We start from the raw sequence: 16,169 nt of genomic DNA, 5'->3' as shown, positions 1-16,169 counted from the left end.
GACTCCATATCTACAATTTTACTCTAAATTTATAACTACATCCTTTCTGCGTACCGTACTACTACATTTCTATTCTATTTTCAATGAATAGGCGATTCTTTAATAATAGGATAAATTTCAAAGTAGATTATTCAAAGCAACTTATGCTCACTGATTCTTTTCTTAAATATTATTTTTGCATTGTAGATTTGCAAACTATCCTTTCTGCATACCTTTCTATCCTATTTATAAAGAATAGGCGATTCCTTTGTAGTAATATACATTTTAAAGTAGGCCATCCAATCACTTGGAAAAATAAACCTACTCGCTGAATTTTTTCATAATTTATTTACTTTTGTAGTTTTGCATGTTTCTTGTAATGCATCAATAATAAATATTGTCTCATTCATTGTGAACCATTCTAGTGGAATCATGATTTGGTTCAACCCACTTGATTTGATGTCTATCACTCGATTGTATTTCTTTCATCTTGCCAGGACTCGAAGATTTATGTTGCTACAATACTTGCTTATATGGAACGTGAGTGAATCAGTACACAAATCGTAGCTTATATTTATCGAAAGTTTTGAAAATTCACTCTAGGAATTGGTTGAACTTCAATTAATTTTCAAGCTCCCTCCAATTGTTCCTTCAATATTAAATATAGAGCCCCACAACTCAGTAATTTCAATTAATTTCCAAGCTCCCTCCCATTGCTCCTCCAATATTAAATATAGAGCCCCACAACACAGTAAAATCTGTTTCTCCAAAGTTATAGAAGCTTTTCACAGAAGGCGGAAAAAATTATCTCTAATAGTATTATCATATTTATGTTTTTGTAACCCAAATTGAAAAGCTTGCATTAGTCAAAATCAATATGAAATTAAATTATATTCTGAAGGAAGAATCATTAACATATTTATAAGTATCATGAATATCATGTAGCAAATTGAAGTCCAATTGCAAGATTATTTCAAGCACGTATGAACAACAACTTCCTGTAATTTAAATACCTCATATTGGGTGAATCTCCAAACATATAACACTAGCATACACTAGCTGATTCCCAGTCACAGATTATTGGTATTGACAGTATAATTCCACTTATCTCAAATTTCAATCCACGTCAACCTCATTCATCACTGAATTTATTTTTCTGATCATATTTTTCAAAATAATCAATCTATTGCAATTACAATAGTAATCAACCTGAATTTATTGTAGTGTTATATGAATGTCGTTATTCATATTTCTATTGCTTTATTAATGCTGTGTATTTTGTGTTCCTTATTCAATCTAACCTTAGAAACATGCTTTTCTTTTACTGACTTGGAACAAATTTGTACCTTTTAGTTGCAATTAATGCTTCACTGGTGTCATTTAATGTTATTAACCAACTAACAAGCGTTTGTGTGTTTTGTGTTGTGCCTGCTGTGATGCTCAGAGTCCGCACTGCTCTCTAACCAACTCGTCGACGCTGGAGCGGCAGAGGCTGCTGCTTAACGGCCGGCAGTCGCTCAAAAAGCAGAAAGCCCTGCTGAAGCCCAGTCGACCGAACAACGAACTAGTGACGGGACAAGACGAGTTCGCTTACTCCAGTTACCAGCGCACCAACCACCACATAATGCACTCCTCGCCCCCTCCCACCTACAATGGTGGCGGTGGTCCCATGTATGCCGACCTCGCCCTCAACAACCACCACCACCACCATCATCATCATCGCCCGCACCCGCATGCGCCCGTGCCCGAACACTTTCCCCTCTACCAGCCCCCGCGCGCGCACACCGACTATGCCATCATCAAGTTCCACGATGTCGGCCAAGAAATTGACGTCTGAGGTAGGTGATGCAAATCTTGGAAAAGCTCAGTGGTGTTGAAGAAAAGTAATCTTGAATGTCACTGAAATGTATCAAGGTTACACAAAAACCTCGAGGGTTTTCCTCGGTTAGGCCTCCGAATGTATATTATGCCGCATATACATGAAGGCCAATGTCGACCAGCGCCAGTGTGTGGATGGGTGGTTTTCCAGCGCTGTCTGTCGCTGGCCTTGATTGACCTAGGTTGGTTTACCAGGCTGGGCAAGTGACTGGGCCAACATGTAGATGCGGCATTACATTTTTTATTGTGAATGAGTCCCACATGAGCTCTCTGCTTGTGCTCGGGTAATTGAAGTAAGAGGGTGACTTGATTAGATGATCACACGTCCATGCCTACCAGCGGGATTCGAACTCACGATCAGGTAGCGCTAGCAGACTGAAGGGTGTAACGCCTTAGTCGTTTCGGCTATCCTGGCCGGCATTTATTATGAAAGCAAAATAAGAACGTATAATTCGGTCAATGGGTTTACCTCAAACCGAGTATTGACATTTCAGATTCATAGAAAGTCCAGTACTTTTACTCACCGATTAGACTGTCGAGTCATTTCAGAGACCCTGTCATCTACTTTGAGATTCAATTCAAACTGTCAATATACTTACATAAATCAATGTTTACCAATCCACCAATACCAATATAGATAGTTTTGAGTGAATCTCACTATAGATTCAATGATAGTATTTATAGCCTTCATGGGGTACGGATTCCTCAATGACGCTGGAATATTTTGCCTGTCAATAATAATCATTCATTTATTCATCCTTTTGATAGATACAATATCATTCTTTACTATGAATGAGGGGGGAAGGAACAACAGGCTTTAAGCCCAAAACTGTTCCTCTCCCAAATTTTGATAGAAATTGTCCAAAAATAGGTTGTGTTTATTATTATAAATCGAACCTTGTTGTCCGCTCAAACGAATGTGACGAGAGTAAAGATTATGAGCGATTCGTTTTAGTTCTAATCAATTACTATTACCACTTCAAAGACATCCAATTACTAGTAGCAGTTTTAAAATAGAGTTATTCAATTTATTCTACACAAAATAAAGTATAATAATGATTAAATATGTTGAATATGTATTAATGTTTTGGAACTTCTCCATATTGAAAAAACACCGTTTCATTTTACTCTTTTAAAAGTGGAATTTAAAAATTAAGCAGTGTTTTAAAAACTAGATATCATTTTGAGATAAGAAACCTATAATCAATTAACGCTTGCGCTTCATCATTGACCTTCATTGACAATCAATCAATTAATGGAATGGATTTCAAGATGCTGAAAATTGATCTAACTCTTTTTAACTAACACCTAAGCATCTTTAATGTGTTTTGGTGAATCTATCTTCACTTTTGGAATCAATTCTTTATTTTTTACCTTGGAAATAATTTACATGAACTGTGAATCTGTTCTGTTGTAGTTTTCTTAGTTCCATCTCATAATTGAGATTTTCTCCCACAAAACGTCCTTAAAATAATCGTATATATTATTATAGAATTTAAACAAATTAAATAATATAAAAGTCAGTGTATAGTCAACTTAGATAATGCAAAAACTACAAACTATTGCTCTAATTACAATAGCGTAATTCTTAATTTAATTATTTTCCTTTCTTTGTTTAATAAACGTTATTGATATTCAGTTCTCTCAAAAAATAATCTCTGTTCCTAGCATGCATAGAATAGATCCAATTTTCTTAATGTTGGGTTTCCTTGATAATAATAATTTCCGTTATTAAAGTTGAACTCTTTTAACTTAGTTACTCACAATTTAGGCTATTCTTCCTCCTTTTCTCATAACTAAGGGAGCCAGTAGCTTATAATAATATTTTTCAATAATATGCTCACTGTTCTATGAGATTTGAGTAGCATAAATCAATATTTAATTAAAGAGGAAAACTAGGGACTTGAATCATCATTTATACATTATTTATTAGATACAAATTGTTAATTATTCCAAATTATCTTCCTTCATATTTATCATTAACATAATAATCTGGAATATTAACAACTTGATTGAATTAGTTACATTGCTAAACTCACGAGAAGTGTGTGCTGTCTGCCCTACAGGAACAACCAGGAGCCAGCATAACATACATTTATTAGAAGAAACAGGCACGCTGAAAGACTGATTAATACGAGGTATAAAATAAACATTCGGACTAAATTATGCTCTTTTTCAAATACCTAGTTTATCTAAATCTATTTTATCTATTTCTTCAAAATTTACACATATATTTTATATTGTTATAAAGATTGATGATTTTTTGTAAAGTTGAGGATGAATGTGGATAAAATTGAATTCAAATCTCTACAAATTGGCTTAAAACGTTTCAGCATTCAGTTTTTATGAAATTTTACTCATCATGTTGTCAGCCAATATCTCAATCAGGACCCTCAATCATTGTACTTTTGTAGGTTTATATCGTATTAATATCTTTGAAAGTATAATTCATTCACCATTTCCAATTATTATTCATGAAAATTTTCGATATTCTTGACATCCCAACCACCGTGTTCGATTTCTCCAACTCTTGAGTCCCTTTTGGAGTTCAATGTAGATATAAATTTGTAATTTGTTTAGTAAGAAGTGCTCCCAGTAGGTACTTATTTTTATCGTTCTTATTCAGTTTGTTTGCATGACCTTCTAGTTGTGCGGTATTTGTGCGGTTCGCTATTATGATCCTGTTTTCTATAATCTACTTGTATTCTCTAATAAAATTATCATTTTTTCTTTTCACATTTTATTTTATCTAGATTCAATATATAAATTTACTCCTGGTATAATAGCAGAATAAATCCCATTCCTGAACTTTCCTTGAAGCTATATAGGTACCGTATTCTAACAAATTCTTTCACCTCGACGGTAGTTTTTCTCACATGAAATATATTAAGTTAAACGTTAACCCAACCAGCAACTAATCATTATGAAAATATTGTCTGGCCTATTTGATTGGCCTATTTTTATAAGTAATATTTTATTATGATATTTTATCGTAATGAAATGAATAATAATAACAGTTTCTTTGATAATATTAAACTTTTATAGAAATATGATTGAAATTATTTAATTATTGAAAGTGTAATTAATATATTTTTTATTTTTGCAGCCATTCCTGCCAGAGTCAACTGACTTGGATTATGCAGATGTAGATTACGCTTCGTATGGACCCATCAACTACAAAGCAGCATCGATTTTTGCTGCTCAGAAGAAAAACGAGCCAGATGAGCCATTATTGTGATTCAAGCCTGCATTTAACAGTGATACTCAAAAACCACATTTTATGAACAGAATCGATCCAAATTCGCTTGTATTTGGAGTTTCACGCATTTTCCAATCAGTTTTATGCATTTCTTCTTTTTCATTTTTCTATTTATCATTCTTCAAAGTGTGTGCTCTGCCACTGGTTGTTCAGAAGTCTCCAACCGGTACCAAAGAAATAGTTTATGCACCAAACCAAAGCTATTACATTTTAGTGGTCACATTTCTGATAGAATCTTCATCGATTTATTTCAAATATATATATCGCTATCTCATGAGATTAGGATTAGGTTATCTAACAGCATTTTATTAGTTATTTTTGAATTATGTTATTACTTTGTAATAGGTATGTTTCAAGTTGGCTCTTCGCCAATTTTCCAGTGTGTGTACTCTGCATTCAAATGATCCTTGCTTTTATTTTTTAGCTACAAACTCTTATAAAGGCTGCTCATAACAATTAAAAGTCTAGTCTATAGTGTTTTTATTTTAATAACAAAACGAATTATTAATTATTGTAGAATATTATATTCTAAGTCTTGACTTTGATTCTTTCAAGCCTTAATGTTCTCATTTTTTCAATAATCAAACTTTTTATTGATTGTGCGTTATTATGCATTGTGTGAATAATCTCATTCATTCGTACTTTCGATAAATTTCGAGTATTGCTGCCATTTAGCAGACTAGAACTACTTGGACTATTACATATGTGTTATATTCATTAAATTATTTATTTTTTCGTTACTAATTCATTATACTTTTAACTAAATCATTCTTTACTATTCATATTTTTTAATTATTATTTCGAGTGCCAAGAATTTTGTGTTTTGTTCCTAGATTAATCCAAGCTAAGTTAATGTCTTCAAAAGTGTTAACACAGTTATTAGTTGCGTTATTGGTATGCTAAAACGTTTTTTGTCCATTTGGTGCAATAAATTGGTAATTATGGAAAAACATGGCGTGAAAGGTAACAAATTGTCCATCCTACTAATCAAGAGTGATATAGATGTGTAAATGTATTGTTTAAAGAAAATGTATTGACAGATCCATGTAAATAGTATTCATGAACAAAATATTGCAATAATTGACAATCTTTTTAACTGATTTGAAGGGTTAGTATTTTGGATGACATGCATAATATGACTTGAAGAATCGAGGATAATAAATAATATCAAACTGTGTTGTTTGTCCCGAATGATGTGTTGGACGTGTGTTGGTGTTTCACAGAGACTCATGAACAATAACATAAAACATAATTGTGACGTTGTGAGTGCGATTAAAATTCCCTTACCAATTTGATAGAATCCCGATGATAAATAACCCCTCTTTTCTAACGGCCGTACGTGATAGACTATCGTGTGTATACATACTTGTAAACAAGCGAAATGTCTTTTGTAATATTAGTGAGACTAAGAATAAAATAATTATTTAAATAAGAATAATGTCCATTTGTGTGTATACAATGTACAGCGTGTTATAATTAATTATGAGAAAATGTATTTAATTTTTTTTAAGAAGAAAACAAACCAAAGTAGTTATTGTTTTGTATATATGATAAAATGATGGAAACAATAATATTAAGAGATGGAAAGAAAGCATTATTGTTGGGATTTATGACTGTTGAAGAATAATGACGTGATTGTTGTCATAATAGTGTTTGAAATTGTTACTTACATACAAATTAATGTGTATGGTATAAAAAATGACATTAATACAAAAGTGTTTTTGTATTTATCTTCTTTCATTTATTCATCCCTGAGTGTCTCCTATTCCTTCAAGTGCTATAATGAATTGATTGCATTTAATATTATAATTTAGGCTCTTTCCATACTTTTTCAGAATTTCTTGAACAAAATCTTTTCTTTTTCATGTTAGAATGCAAATAGACTGCTGAAGGTAATTTAATCTTGTCAATTGAAAGAAAAAGCTTTTTCTTGCAATGTGCTTGACATGAAGTCACTGATTTCACATGCTAAAAGACTGTTTGACGGTCATGATCGCAGATATCCAAGCTGAAATACTTATTCATATTGTCGATGTAGTGGAGATGCGGCTTGATAGATTATAACTTGATAAAAATTGTAGAATATCTTCAAATATCAAGTGTGCGATTTTTCTAACTTTTGTCTACTCCATTATTATATTATAATAGTCAATGAACGCACACAATAACATAAATATATTTTTTCTGTAATTTACTTATAAATTATTACCTAATTTTTGCAGAATACCGGTAGGTCAAAATATTTCTGACCAATACACGTTTGCTCCATTGAGAAGTGTATTTGAAATAGTCAATTTACGATTACTCATTAAAAATTATGCTTGATCCTGTTTCTAAAGTCGTGGAAAAATTGAGTTCAATATAAAAATCAAGTCAAATTATTGTGTAGTTGTTTTATTATTCTGAAAGTGCAAGAAATACTTTATCGTTCTCAATATAATGAATAAATAAATAACACAAATAAATAAATACAGGGTTATGTAGACGTGTCTGCACGTTCAATATAAAACCATACTAATAATGATGTCACTGGTAGCCGATTAATTATCTTGTAACAATTCAACTCTATAATTGTTAACAATTATAACTCTATAATTCAACTCTTATTCTATTACAGACATGGAATAATGAAGTTATTATTTCTGATTCTTTCTTCCATGATTAGGTGATTGCTGGGATCAAGACGTTCAAGAAGATTTCGGACTTCATTCCGTTTTCAATAAAGGTTATGTTTGTGAAGACCTTGATTTTCCCGGTTTTCAACTATTGCGACATTGTAACTACTGACATGACTGTTCAACTACTACAGAGGATGCAGCGTGCACATAACTACTGTGTCCGCTTCATCTTCAACCTCAGACGTGACGACCATGTGACTGAATACTTTGACCGACTTGGACTCATGAAGCTACATGGATGAAGGTTATTTCATGCGGTTCTCTTTCTGCATAAAGTGTTGAAAACTCAGACACCCAAGTACGTAGCTGAAGACTTCCACTTCTTGAGTAACATTTGTCGGGGTGGTACCCGGCATGGTTCCCATTTGCTGGCTGTCTCAATTCTAAGGACAGTCATGTTTAACAAGACCTTTCTTGTGACGGCTTGTGGATTGTGGAACTCATTGCCTGTTGAGTTGAGACGGATTAAGGAGCCTCGTCGGTTTGGCGCGGCTGTTTTCAGATGGATCAGGGGTAGTGTGGGTGGCTCCTTAATCCGTCTCAACTCAACAGGCAATGAGTTCCACAATCCACAAGCCGTCACAAGAAAGGTCTTGTTAAACATGACTGTCATTAGAATTTCTTCTATTTCTCAAAACAATTTAACATCTATTATTTCTCTTTCTTCCTCTTCTTTTACTTTTTATTCTTCTTCTTTTTCTGCTTCTACTTCTTCTTTTGTGAAATTGTATTATTTTCATTTTTTAATTTTTAATTTCTATTCTTATCTTAATTATAATTCAGGTTTTTAATTTTTTTCTCCGTTGATTATTATTCTGTATTTCAATAATAATTATCAACCTTGTTTATAATCTTCTTCTTCTTCTTCTTCTTCTTCTTCTTCTTCTCTTCTTCTTCTTCTTCTTCTTCTTCTTCTTCTTCTTCTTCTTCTTCTTCTCTTCTTCTTCTTCTTCTTCTTCTTCTTCTTCTTCTTCTTCTTCTTCTTCTTCTTCTTCTTCTTCTTCTTCTTCTTCTTCTTCTTCTTCTTCTTCTTCTTCTTCTTCTTCTTCTTCTTCTTCTTCTTCTTCTTCTTCTTCTTCTTCTTCTTCTTCTTCTTCTTCTTCTTTTCTTCTTCTTCTTCTTCTTCTTCTTCTTCTTCTTCTTCTTCTCTTCTTCTTCTTCTCTTCTTCTTCTTCTTCTTTCAAGGATTAGGCGTACACACCTGTTCCGGTTTCAAAGGATATAACTATTTACTCTACCATCTTTTCAGAGGTCTGCTAATATCCCTTCTACCGTAGGGTCTATATTTCATGACAGCCTTTGGTATCCTAGTATCTGGCATTCGTTCCACATGGTTTTTCCAGTTCAATCTGTTTATTTCAAGTTGTGCAGCTAATGATGATATTCCTAACTCATTTCTAATGTCATCATTGCGGAATCTGTCTAACTTTGTACAACCTTTCACACTTCGAAGAAAACGCATCTCTGCAGCTTGAACTCTGCTTAATGTTTTCTTCTTGTTAACCCAAGTTTCTGCCCCATACAATAATGTTGGTACCGCCATCACTTTATAAAATTTCAATTGTGTCTCCTTCCTTGTTCTGTTTTTCAACCGGCGTTTTATTGTACCACATATATGTAGAAATCTATTCAGTTTCAGATCCACATCATTATCAAATCCATATGTGATCTCAACACCCAGGTACTTGAAATAGGACACTTGTTCGAGTAAAGCGTCATCCAGTATTATTTTGGTCCTGACAGGTGATTTGCCGCAGAATGCCATTGTTTTGGTTTTGCTTTTTGAGATAAACAAATTATACTTCTTTGTAATGTTATTCAGAACATACATTGCCTTCTGCAAGTTGTCTTCAGAGTTCTGTAAAATAACAAGGTCATCTGCGAACATTAAAATCATTAAATATCTTGTCAGATCCAATCGTATTCCAGGAGCCTTGTTTATAATTTGTTGATTCTTGTTTATAATATTGTATATATTTTTTTCTCAATTTGATTTGTTTAATCTTGAATTATCCAGCTTTGTATTGGAGGGTTGAGTGTAAGAGAAGGCCGGCTGCGCCCTAACTCCGCCCTCCTAGGTAAAAATAGAGGCAGCTATTCTATTCTATTACATTTTGGAAAACAATCTGTATTAAAAATAGATCTGTTCTGTATCTTATCTCCTCTGTAACGTTATACTTCCACTACAGATTTATGATTTTATCTGTGCTTCTACACTACAAGCATTACCATAATGAGCCACATCACATTACTGATTAAAGATAGTAAAAAATAGCATCATGTAGTTCATGATGGTAATGGTACAAGCCGGCTTACACACTTATTGTTGCTTGACAAGCTACCTTGCCAACAGCATATGATTTGAATGTAGCTCATTCAATTCTTACTGAAATAATTTTATAAAAAGCTGTGATCATCACTTATTATTACCATTGGTACAATAATTACAAGAAGAATATCGGGGCACCGAGCTTCGCTCGTTATTTTTATTTATTGACTAGCAGGGCACCCGTGCTTCGCTACGGGAATTGAAAGATAAAATTATTTTTGTGAAACATTTTTAATCTACATCCCACCAAAATTGATATAATCGTTTTTGAGATTAGGCCACAACTAGGCATGAAAATTATTGAGTCAAATCATTCGAATAATTAATTGATGTGTTGGAAGTGCTCTGTAGAATAGTAATTTAATATTGCAGCGAATTTTGTAGAATATTGGGCGGGGCTTAAGAATCGACCTCGACTTTATTTATTGGCATTTAATATTTCCCGTTGACAGGTAGTTATCAAATTAGCAGTGGTCATGTTATTTTTGTTTTTGCTTGATGTAATTGAATATTAAATTCCAAATTAAGTTGATTCGGAATTGGATGACTCTGGTATCCATGGATCTCTTGCTTATTCTGGAATTTTTGACATTGGCTAGAATGTCGCTTACTTTTTGTTTCAATCATCCAAAAGTGTAAAAGCAGCCAATCCACTGATTCTTTCTTCCATGTGTGTGTGTGTGTGTGTGTGTGTGTGTGTGTGTGTGTGTATGTGTGTGTGTGTGGATGTGGGTGTGGGTGTGGTGGGTGTGTGTGTGTGTGTGAGTGTATGTGCGTCTGTGTACACGATATCTCATCTCCAAGTTAACGGAATGACTTGAAATTTGGAACGTAAGGTCCTTACACTATAAGGATCCGACACGAACAATTTCGATCAAATGCAATCCAAGATGGCGGCTAAAATGTTGTCAAAAACAGGGGTTTTCGCGATTTTCTCGTAAACGGCTCCAACAATTTTGATCAAATTTATACCTGGAATAGTTATTGATAAGCTCTATCAACTGCAACAAGTCTTATATCTGTAAAAATTTCAGGAGCTCTGCTCCATTTATGCAAAGTTTGATTTTAGATTCTCAATTATCAGCCTTCATATACAATTTAAACAAAAAAAATCAAGTGGAAAAGATTGAGCATGAAAATCTCTGCAATTAATGTCCAGTAACATTTCCACCTAGAATTGAAAATAAGCGAGAAAATGTTATTATCAAATAGCAAACTGTTGGTTCTATTAAATCATTCACTACGAAGAGATAGCAGACCTCGTGTGTTTCCAGCGTTATTGACCTATCACCAGCTGTCTCATATCTTTGAATAGTAGACTTGAGATGCGCGAGTACACTAGCGTCAGGTGATCAATTTTCTCAAAGGCAAGGAAAGTTGTGTGAGTGCGCCACACCAGATTTATTTTCATGTGCTCACACTCTCCTACGTTTTCAACAGACTATGGAAAACTTTTTTGTGATCAGCTGCTATTTGAGGGACCAATAATCCTTTCTCGAGGAGCTTCAGCGAATTCTCCCAGAATTGAGACCTGATCAAAAATAATGTTTTTTGTCGCAAACCCATTATATTCCTGATTTAATCAAAATCGTTGGAGCCGTTTTCTAGATCCGTCCGACATACATACATATCCACAAACACACATATTCAAACAAAAATTGCTTTCTTAGTATAATTGACTTCAATGATTATGATTTCATTCAATGAGAGCTCATTTCACATAATATAGTAACATCTGGCATCAAAAGCAAAAATGTCAAACATGATTGAAATTGAAACAGTAGCGATCATCAACATTATTATCTTCATCTGATCTAAAGTAACGAAATTATAGTGAGATTCACATCAATGTGTCAGCATTGATTGAATGGGGTGCAATGATGCTGTCTGTCGGATATACTAACAAAATTAGTCTTGATAGAATAGGATCAATTATTGATAGAAGCAACTCCTGTTATAAAAGTTTGTTTCATGAAAAATAAAAATTATCTATTCTCCCAGGAATAGCTCTGATTGGAGCAGCAGTGCCCAATCAATTAGTTCTCGATAAATACATTTTAATTAGTTCTTCAACTTGGTGCCAACGTAATGAAATCATCTCAACTTAATGCCAGCCTGACAAAATTATTAATTTAGTTGCCATTTAACAACTGTTTCGAAGAGGTACTCTCTCTAGATTATAGTTCCTCAGTAACATAGTATCATATTATGATATGGATATTTTCAATAATTATAATTTAAGGGGTTAGGAGAAGAAGAATATACATGCTAAACGACGAACTTTAAACCCTTAAAAACCACCCTTAGAGTTGAAATACCGCCAAAAGATTTCTTATTAAGCACCTAGGACGTATGAGGAAGCTATACTCCAAGTTTTGTTGCAATCCATCCAGGAGTTTTCCAGAAATCTTGATCAGTGAGTGAGTCAGTGAGATAAGAATTTTACAAGTATAGATAAACAGAACCATGGCTTACTTTAGATAATGATTGTTCTGGCTATGGCAGAACACAATACTAAAATGATCGTGTTTATATTTTACAGCTGGCTATACGTCAGCTTATGAATTTCGGGGATGCAATATTTTGATTTTCCACAGAATCACTCGATCCCTTTTTCCCATCCACAGATGACGAAAGTCTCAGCTGTTTCAGCCATGGATGAATTATCCTTTTCATGTCGTTCAGAGAGTTTTCCCAAGGATGAGACCAAATTTCGTGAAAATCGTTAAAGCCGTTTTCGAGATCCGTTGAACATAAATAACCAGATATGAGAATATAAACAGATATACAGAAATTGCTCGCTTCATATAATAGGATATAGGGCTCAATGAAAAATAGAAGACTGATTTTATTGTATTATTGCTGTATTGAAAAATAAAAAAACTCCAACACAAGTGTTATCCTCACAACGAATTAAAATTATCATAAAATGAAATTGAAATTATTGTCATGGATTTAAAAAATCTGAAATTAATTATATTTTTGAAATATTTCAATAAACTGAAAACATTCATCTAGCATCTGCCAAACTGGAAATAATATGTTCTTGAAATGTATGGAAATTATATGTTTTTTTCTGAAATTAGTTTTCAATAATAAAAAATAATAAAGCTTACTTTTAAAAACAAAGAAATAATTCTCTCCTCTAGAAACATTCACTTGATTAGATAGTAATAGTTTGAAATAGCTTGTAATTTTAAACAAAAATAGCCAGCAAATATTTCAATAAAATCTTGTTTTTAATTAACAATCTAACTGCACACCACGGCTTGAAACAGATTGAAGATCAACCATTACAATTTCTATAGAGAAATTGAGTAGCCTACAATATTGAAACTACTACTCATCAATTTTGTTGTAAAATGAATATTTCGTCAGCTTTGAAGTTGGGCTAATTGATTAGAAAATGACATCATTTTGCGGCTTTGAAATTCTTTATCCAGATAATTTTCACTGTATTGAAAATATCTTTGAAATTATTATTATTTAAGTAACGGTTTACTTTACTTCAACTTCGAACTTCAAATACAAAATGTCCAGGCCTAATCAATGGGTAATTGGCAGTTGGTTCTCAAGACTACTACAAATCCGATACCTACTGTACATTACATCATCGGTTGATTATTTATATTATATACTCTACAAACTTATCATAAGTGATGTAATTGGATTCAAGATCACTAGATATTACCTTAATTATAAATTCACTGGTTCCTCTCATGGAAAATATTTTTGAAAGCGGACTATACAACACTTGAAAATTTCCTTCTTTGGTTAAAAGCAATTGAGCAGTACAACACATACTGACATTCTAAAGGCCTAATATTGTTACTGACTATAATCTTTTTTTTTCTGTGAACACTTATTTACTTTCTTCTGATTCCCTTCTTATCAGCTAGAACCAACAATAGTGAAAACTTTTTATAACAACAGTCCGATTAAAAAGAATTCGTCTTATTCTAGTGGTGCTCCTGCATAGGACAGTTCAAGAACGATAGGTACGTGATGAATGCAGGACTGAATTTTCTAGGACTATACATGAGTTGCTTGCATTATGTAGCTTGAGCGGTGATTTTTTATTTCGGTTGTTCGTGATTTCCAGTTGAGGGCATCGCTTTGAGAACGATCTGCAACAAGAAAAAGTTAATTTTTAAAATTTGAATGAATATTAGTTTTTCTCTCTTGTTGTTATAATAATAGCCTATAGGGTACATTGTTTTCAGTGTTTTTTTACGAAGCTTCTTCTCCATTGACAAATGAATTGTTGTATTCAAACACTATCACCTCCTGAACGATACTATCTTTAGCAAAATGATAAACTTTACTTCGTCAAAGTTAATTATCCAAACAGATACAGGAATAGACAGATACTGAAAAAGACAGAAACAAGAATGCACAGAAAAAGTTCTTGGAGTATCTTGTTACAGTAACTTCACAATTATATTCACATAATTTCTCGGCTTCAATTCGGTAATGAATTTACTATGATTCTGTTCTAAAATTTCCTTTGATAAAAATCACAAGAGAAAGGAAATTATGTAACCTATTATAGATATAATTGTGTGAATTTCATAGGAAAGAAAGTTATAATAGTTAAAAAACTTGGACTGATCAAATGACTGATAATAGTTGGTTTTTCTGGCTGGTTATTGCTGTATATAATGATTAATGTAAAATTCTAGGAGCTTTGGTGAATTGTTGATGTGAGGATATTGAACACATATTTTAGTATAGAAGGAACAAGGAGCTATAATTTGTCTAACTCTTTTCAAGATCACTCTCAATGAGAATTGAGACGTGCTAGCATCTTCCTCCAACGATTGAAGAATATGAAAGGGAGGAAATAGTTCGAAGACAGCTATATATATAAGACAATTCGAAGTAAAACCATGAGAATTTGATAACAAATCGTTGGTATTTCCAAGTAATTGGATAATTGAATCTGGTATTGAAAATGTTACCTCTGTACTTGATTTGTGTGGTAGTAAGTGCGGACTGAGGTCCCGAGTTGAAGAAGTGTCCGCTGCGGAACGAGCCAACTGGAGTCAGCATTGAGCGACCGCTGCAGAACGAAGGTGTAATCGAACCGCCCCCATACCTACTGCTCATTGTCTGCATTTCACTCGGCGCTAAAAAGCAAAACAAACATTTTTAACACTCATTTTTTTCACTATCCATAACGAACTGCAAGTTGATAATTTGTTTTGAACGATTTTTGACAACACTGCAGTCTAATTTTTGGAAATTAGTTATTAAAAACTAGTACTCACGTGTGGAACGTTTTCGGATTTTTTTTAAAATCCAAAAAATCTATGATAATGAATTGAGTGAAAATGAGTTTTGAAAATGGATTTTAAAAATCCGAAAAAGCTCCACGCGTGAGTACTAGCTTTTAATAATTAATACTCAAACATTAGACTGTAGTGTCGTCAAAAACAGTTCAAAACATTTTTAAACTTGAATTTCCAAAAAATATATTTTTTAATGTAAAAACTATGGAGAAAAGAGAAAATTGAGATTATCTGTAGAAGAAAATGTATATTATATAGATTAAAAGTGAGAGAGAACTCTAATTATTGTATTCCATATAGTACATAAAACTCAATGTAAATCCCCTAAAACATTGAACCTCAAAAAGGATATTATGTAAGCTATAATATTATTTTTCAATTGTAAGCTCAAATATTGATGGTAAATTTTATTCCATTAATTATCACCTTTCCTTCAACTTACATAAATTTTCAACATGAGAATGGATGATATAAAAAATGTTACTACTAATTTACTATTTACTAAAATTGAATCAATATTTTTAGCAAAAATAATAATATTATGCATGAACAGTATCAATAGAAGAAAAAATATAGGTGAATTTAATCAAATGAAAATTGAAATATTGGTCTCTTTTTCTAACTAACTCACCAGTTGACATGAAGAATATATCGCTGTTCAGTTTATACGGACGCCCTCTGAAGGTAGAAGGAATCGAAGGAGGAGGTGTTTGCATCGGGGCATCACATCTATTGATATCGATGTCAGTCAGTAC

The 16,169-nt window shown here is 32.9% G+C and overlaps 2 protein-coding genes across 3 annotated transcripts in view; one reads left to right on the top strand and one right to left on the bottom strand.

Moving 5' to 3' along the window:
* Positions 1-5,877, top strand: part of LOC111055569 — a 548,424-nt gene extending 542,547 nt beyond the window's left edge. The window contains exons 22-24 of the mRNA XM_039422878.1: positions 1,424-1,817; positions 3,924-3,995; positions 4,964-5,877. Coding sequence (XP_039278812.1) covers positions 1,424-1,816 — 393 coding nt within the window. The 3' untranslated portion in view covers position 1,817; positions 3,924-3,995; positions 4,964-5,877. The remainder of the gene's footprint in view (positions 1-1,423; positions 1,818-3,923; positions 3,996-4,963) is intronic.
* A 7,088-nt stretch (positions 5,878-12,965) lies between these two features.
* LOC111055568 overlaps positions 12,966-16,169 on the bottom strand; it is a 125,942-nt gene continuing 122,738 nt past the window's right edge. Inside the window, exons 6-8 of one of the 2 annotated variants that reach the window (XM_039424424.1) lie at positions 16,046-16,168; positions 15,085-15,252; positions 12,966-14,250 (exon numbers count right to left, since the gene is read on the bottom strand). In XM_039424424.1, coding sequence (XP_039280358.1) covers positions 14,156-14,250; positions 15,085-15,252; positions 16,046-16,168 — 386 coding nt within the window. In that variant the 3' untranslated portion in view covers positions 12,966-14,155. The remainder of the gene's footprint in view (positions 14,251-15,084; positions 15,253-16,045; position 16,169) is intronic. The other variant, XM_039424425.1, reaches the window with a different exon arrangement.

The sequence above is a fragment of the Nilaparvata lugens genome, chromosome 3, assembly GCF_014356525.2.
Source record: "Nilaparvata lugens isolate BPH chromosome 3, ASM1435652v1, whole genome shotgun sequence".
In the NCBI taxonomy this organism is placed as follows: domain Eukaryota; kingdom Metazoa; phylum Arthropoda; class Insecta; order Hemiptera; family Delphacidae; genus Nilaparvata; species Nilaparvata lugens.
The sequence above is the reverse complement of the archived record's forward strand: the minus strand, read 5'-3'. Positions and strand labels throughout refer to the sequence as shown.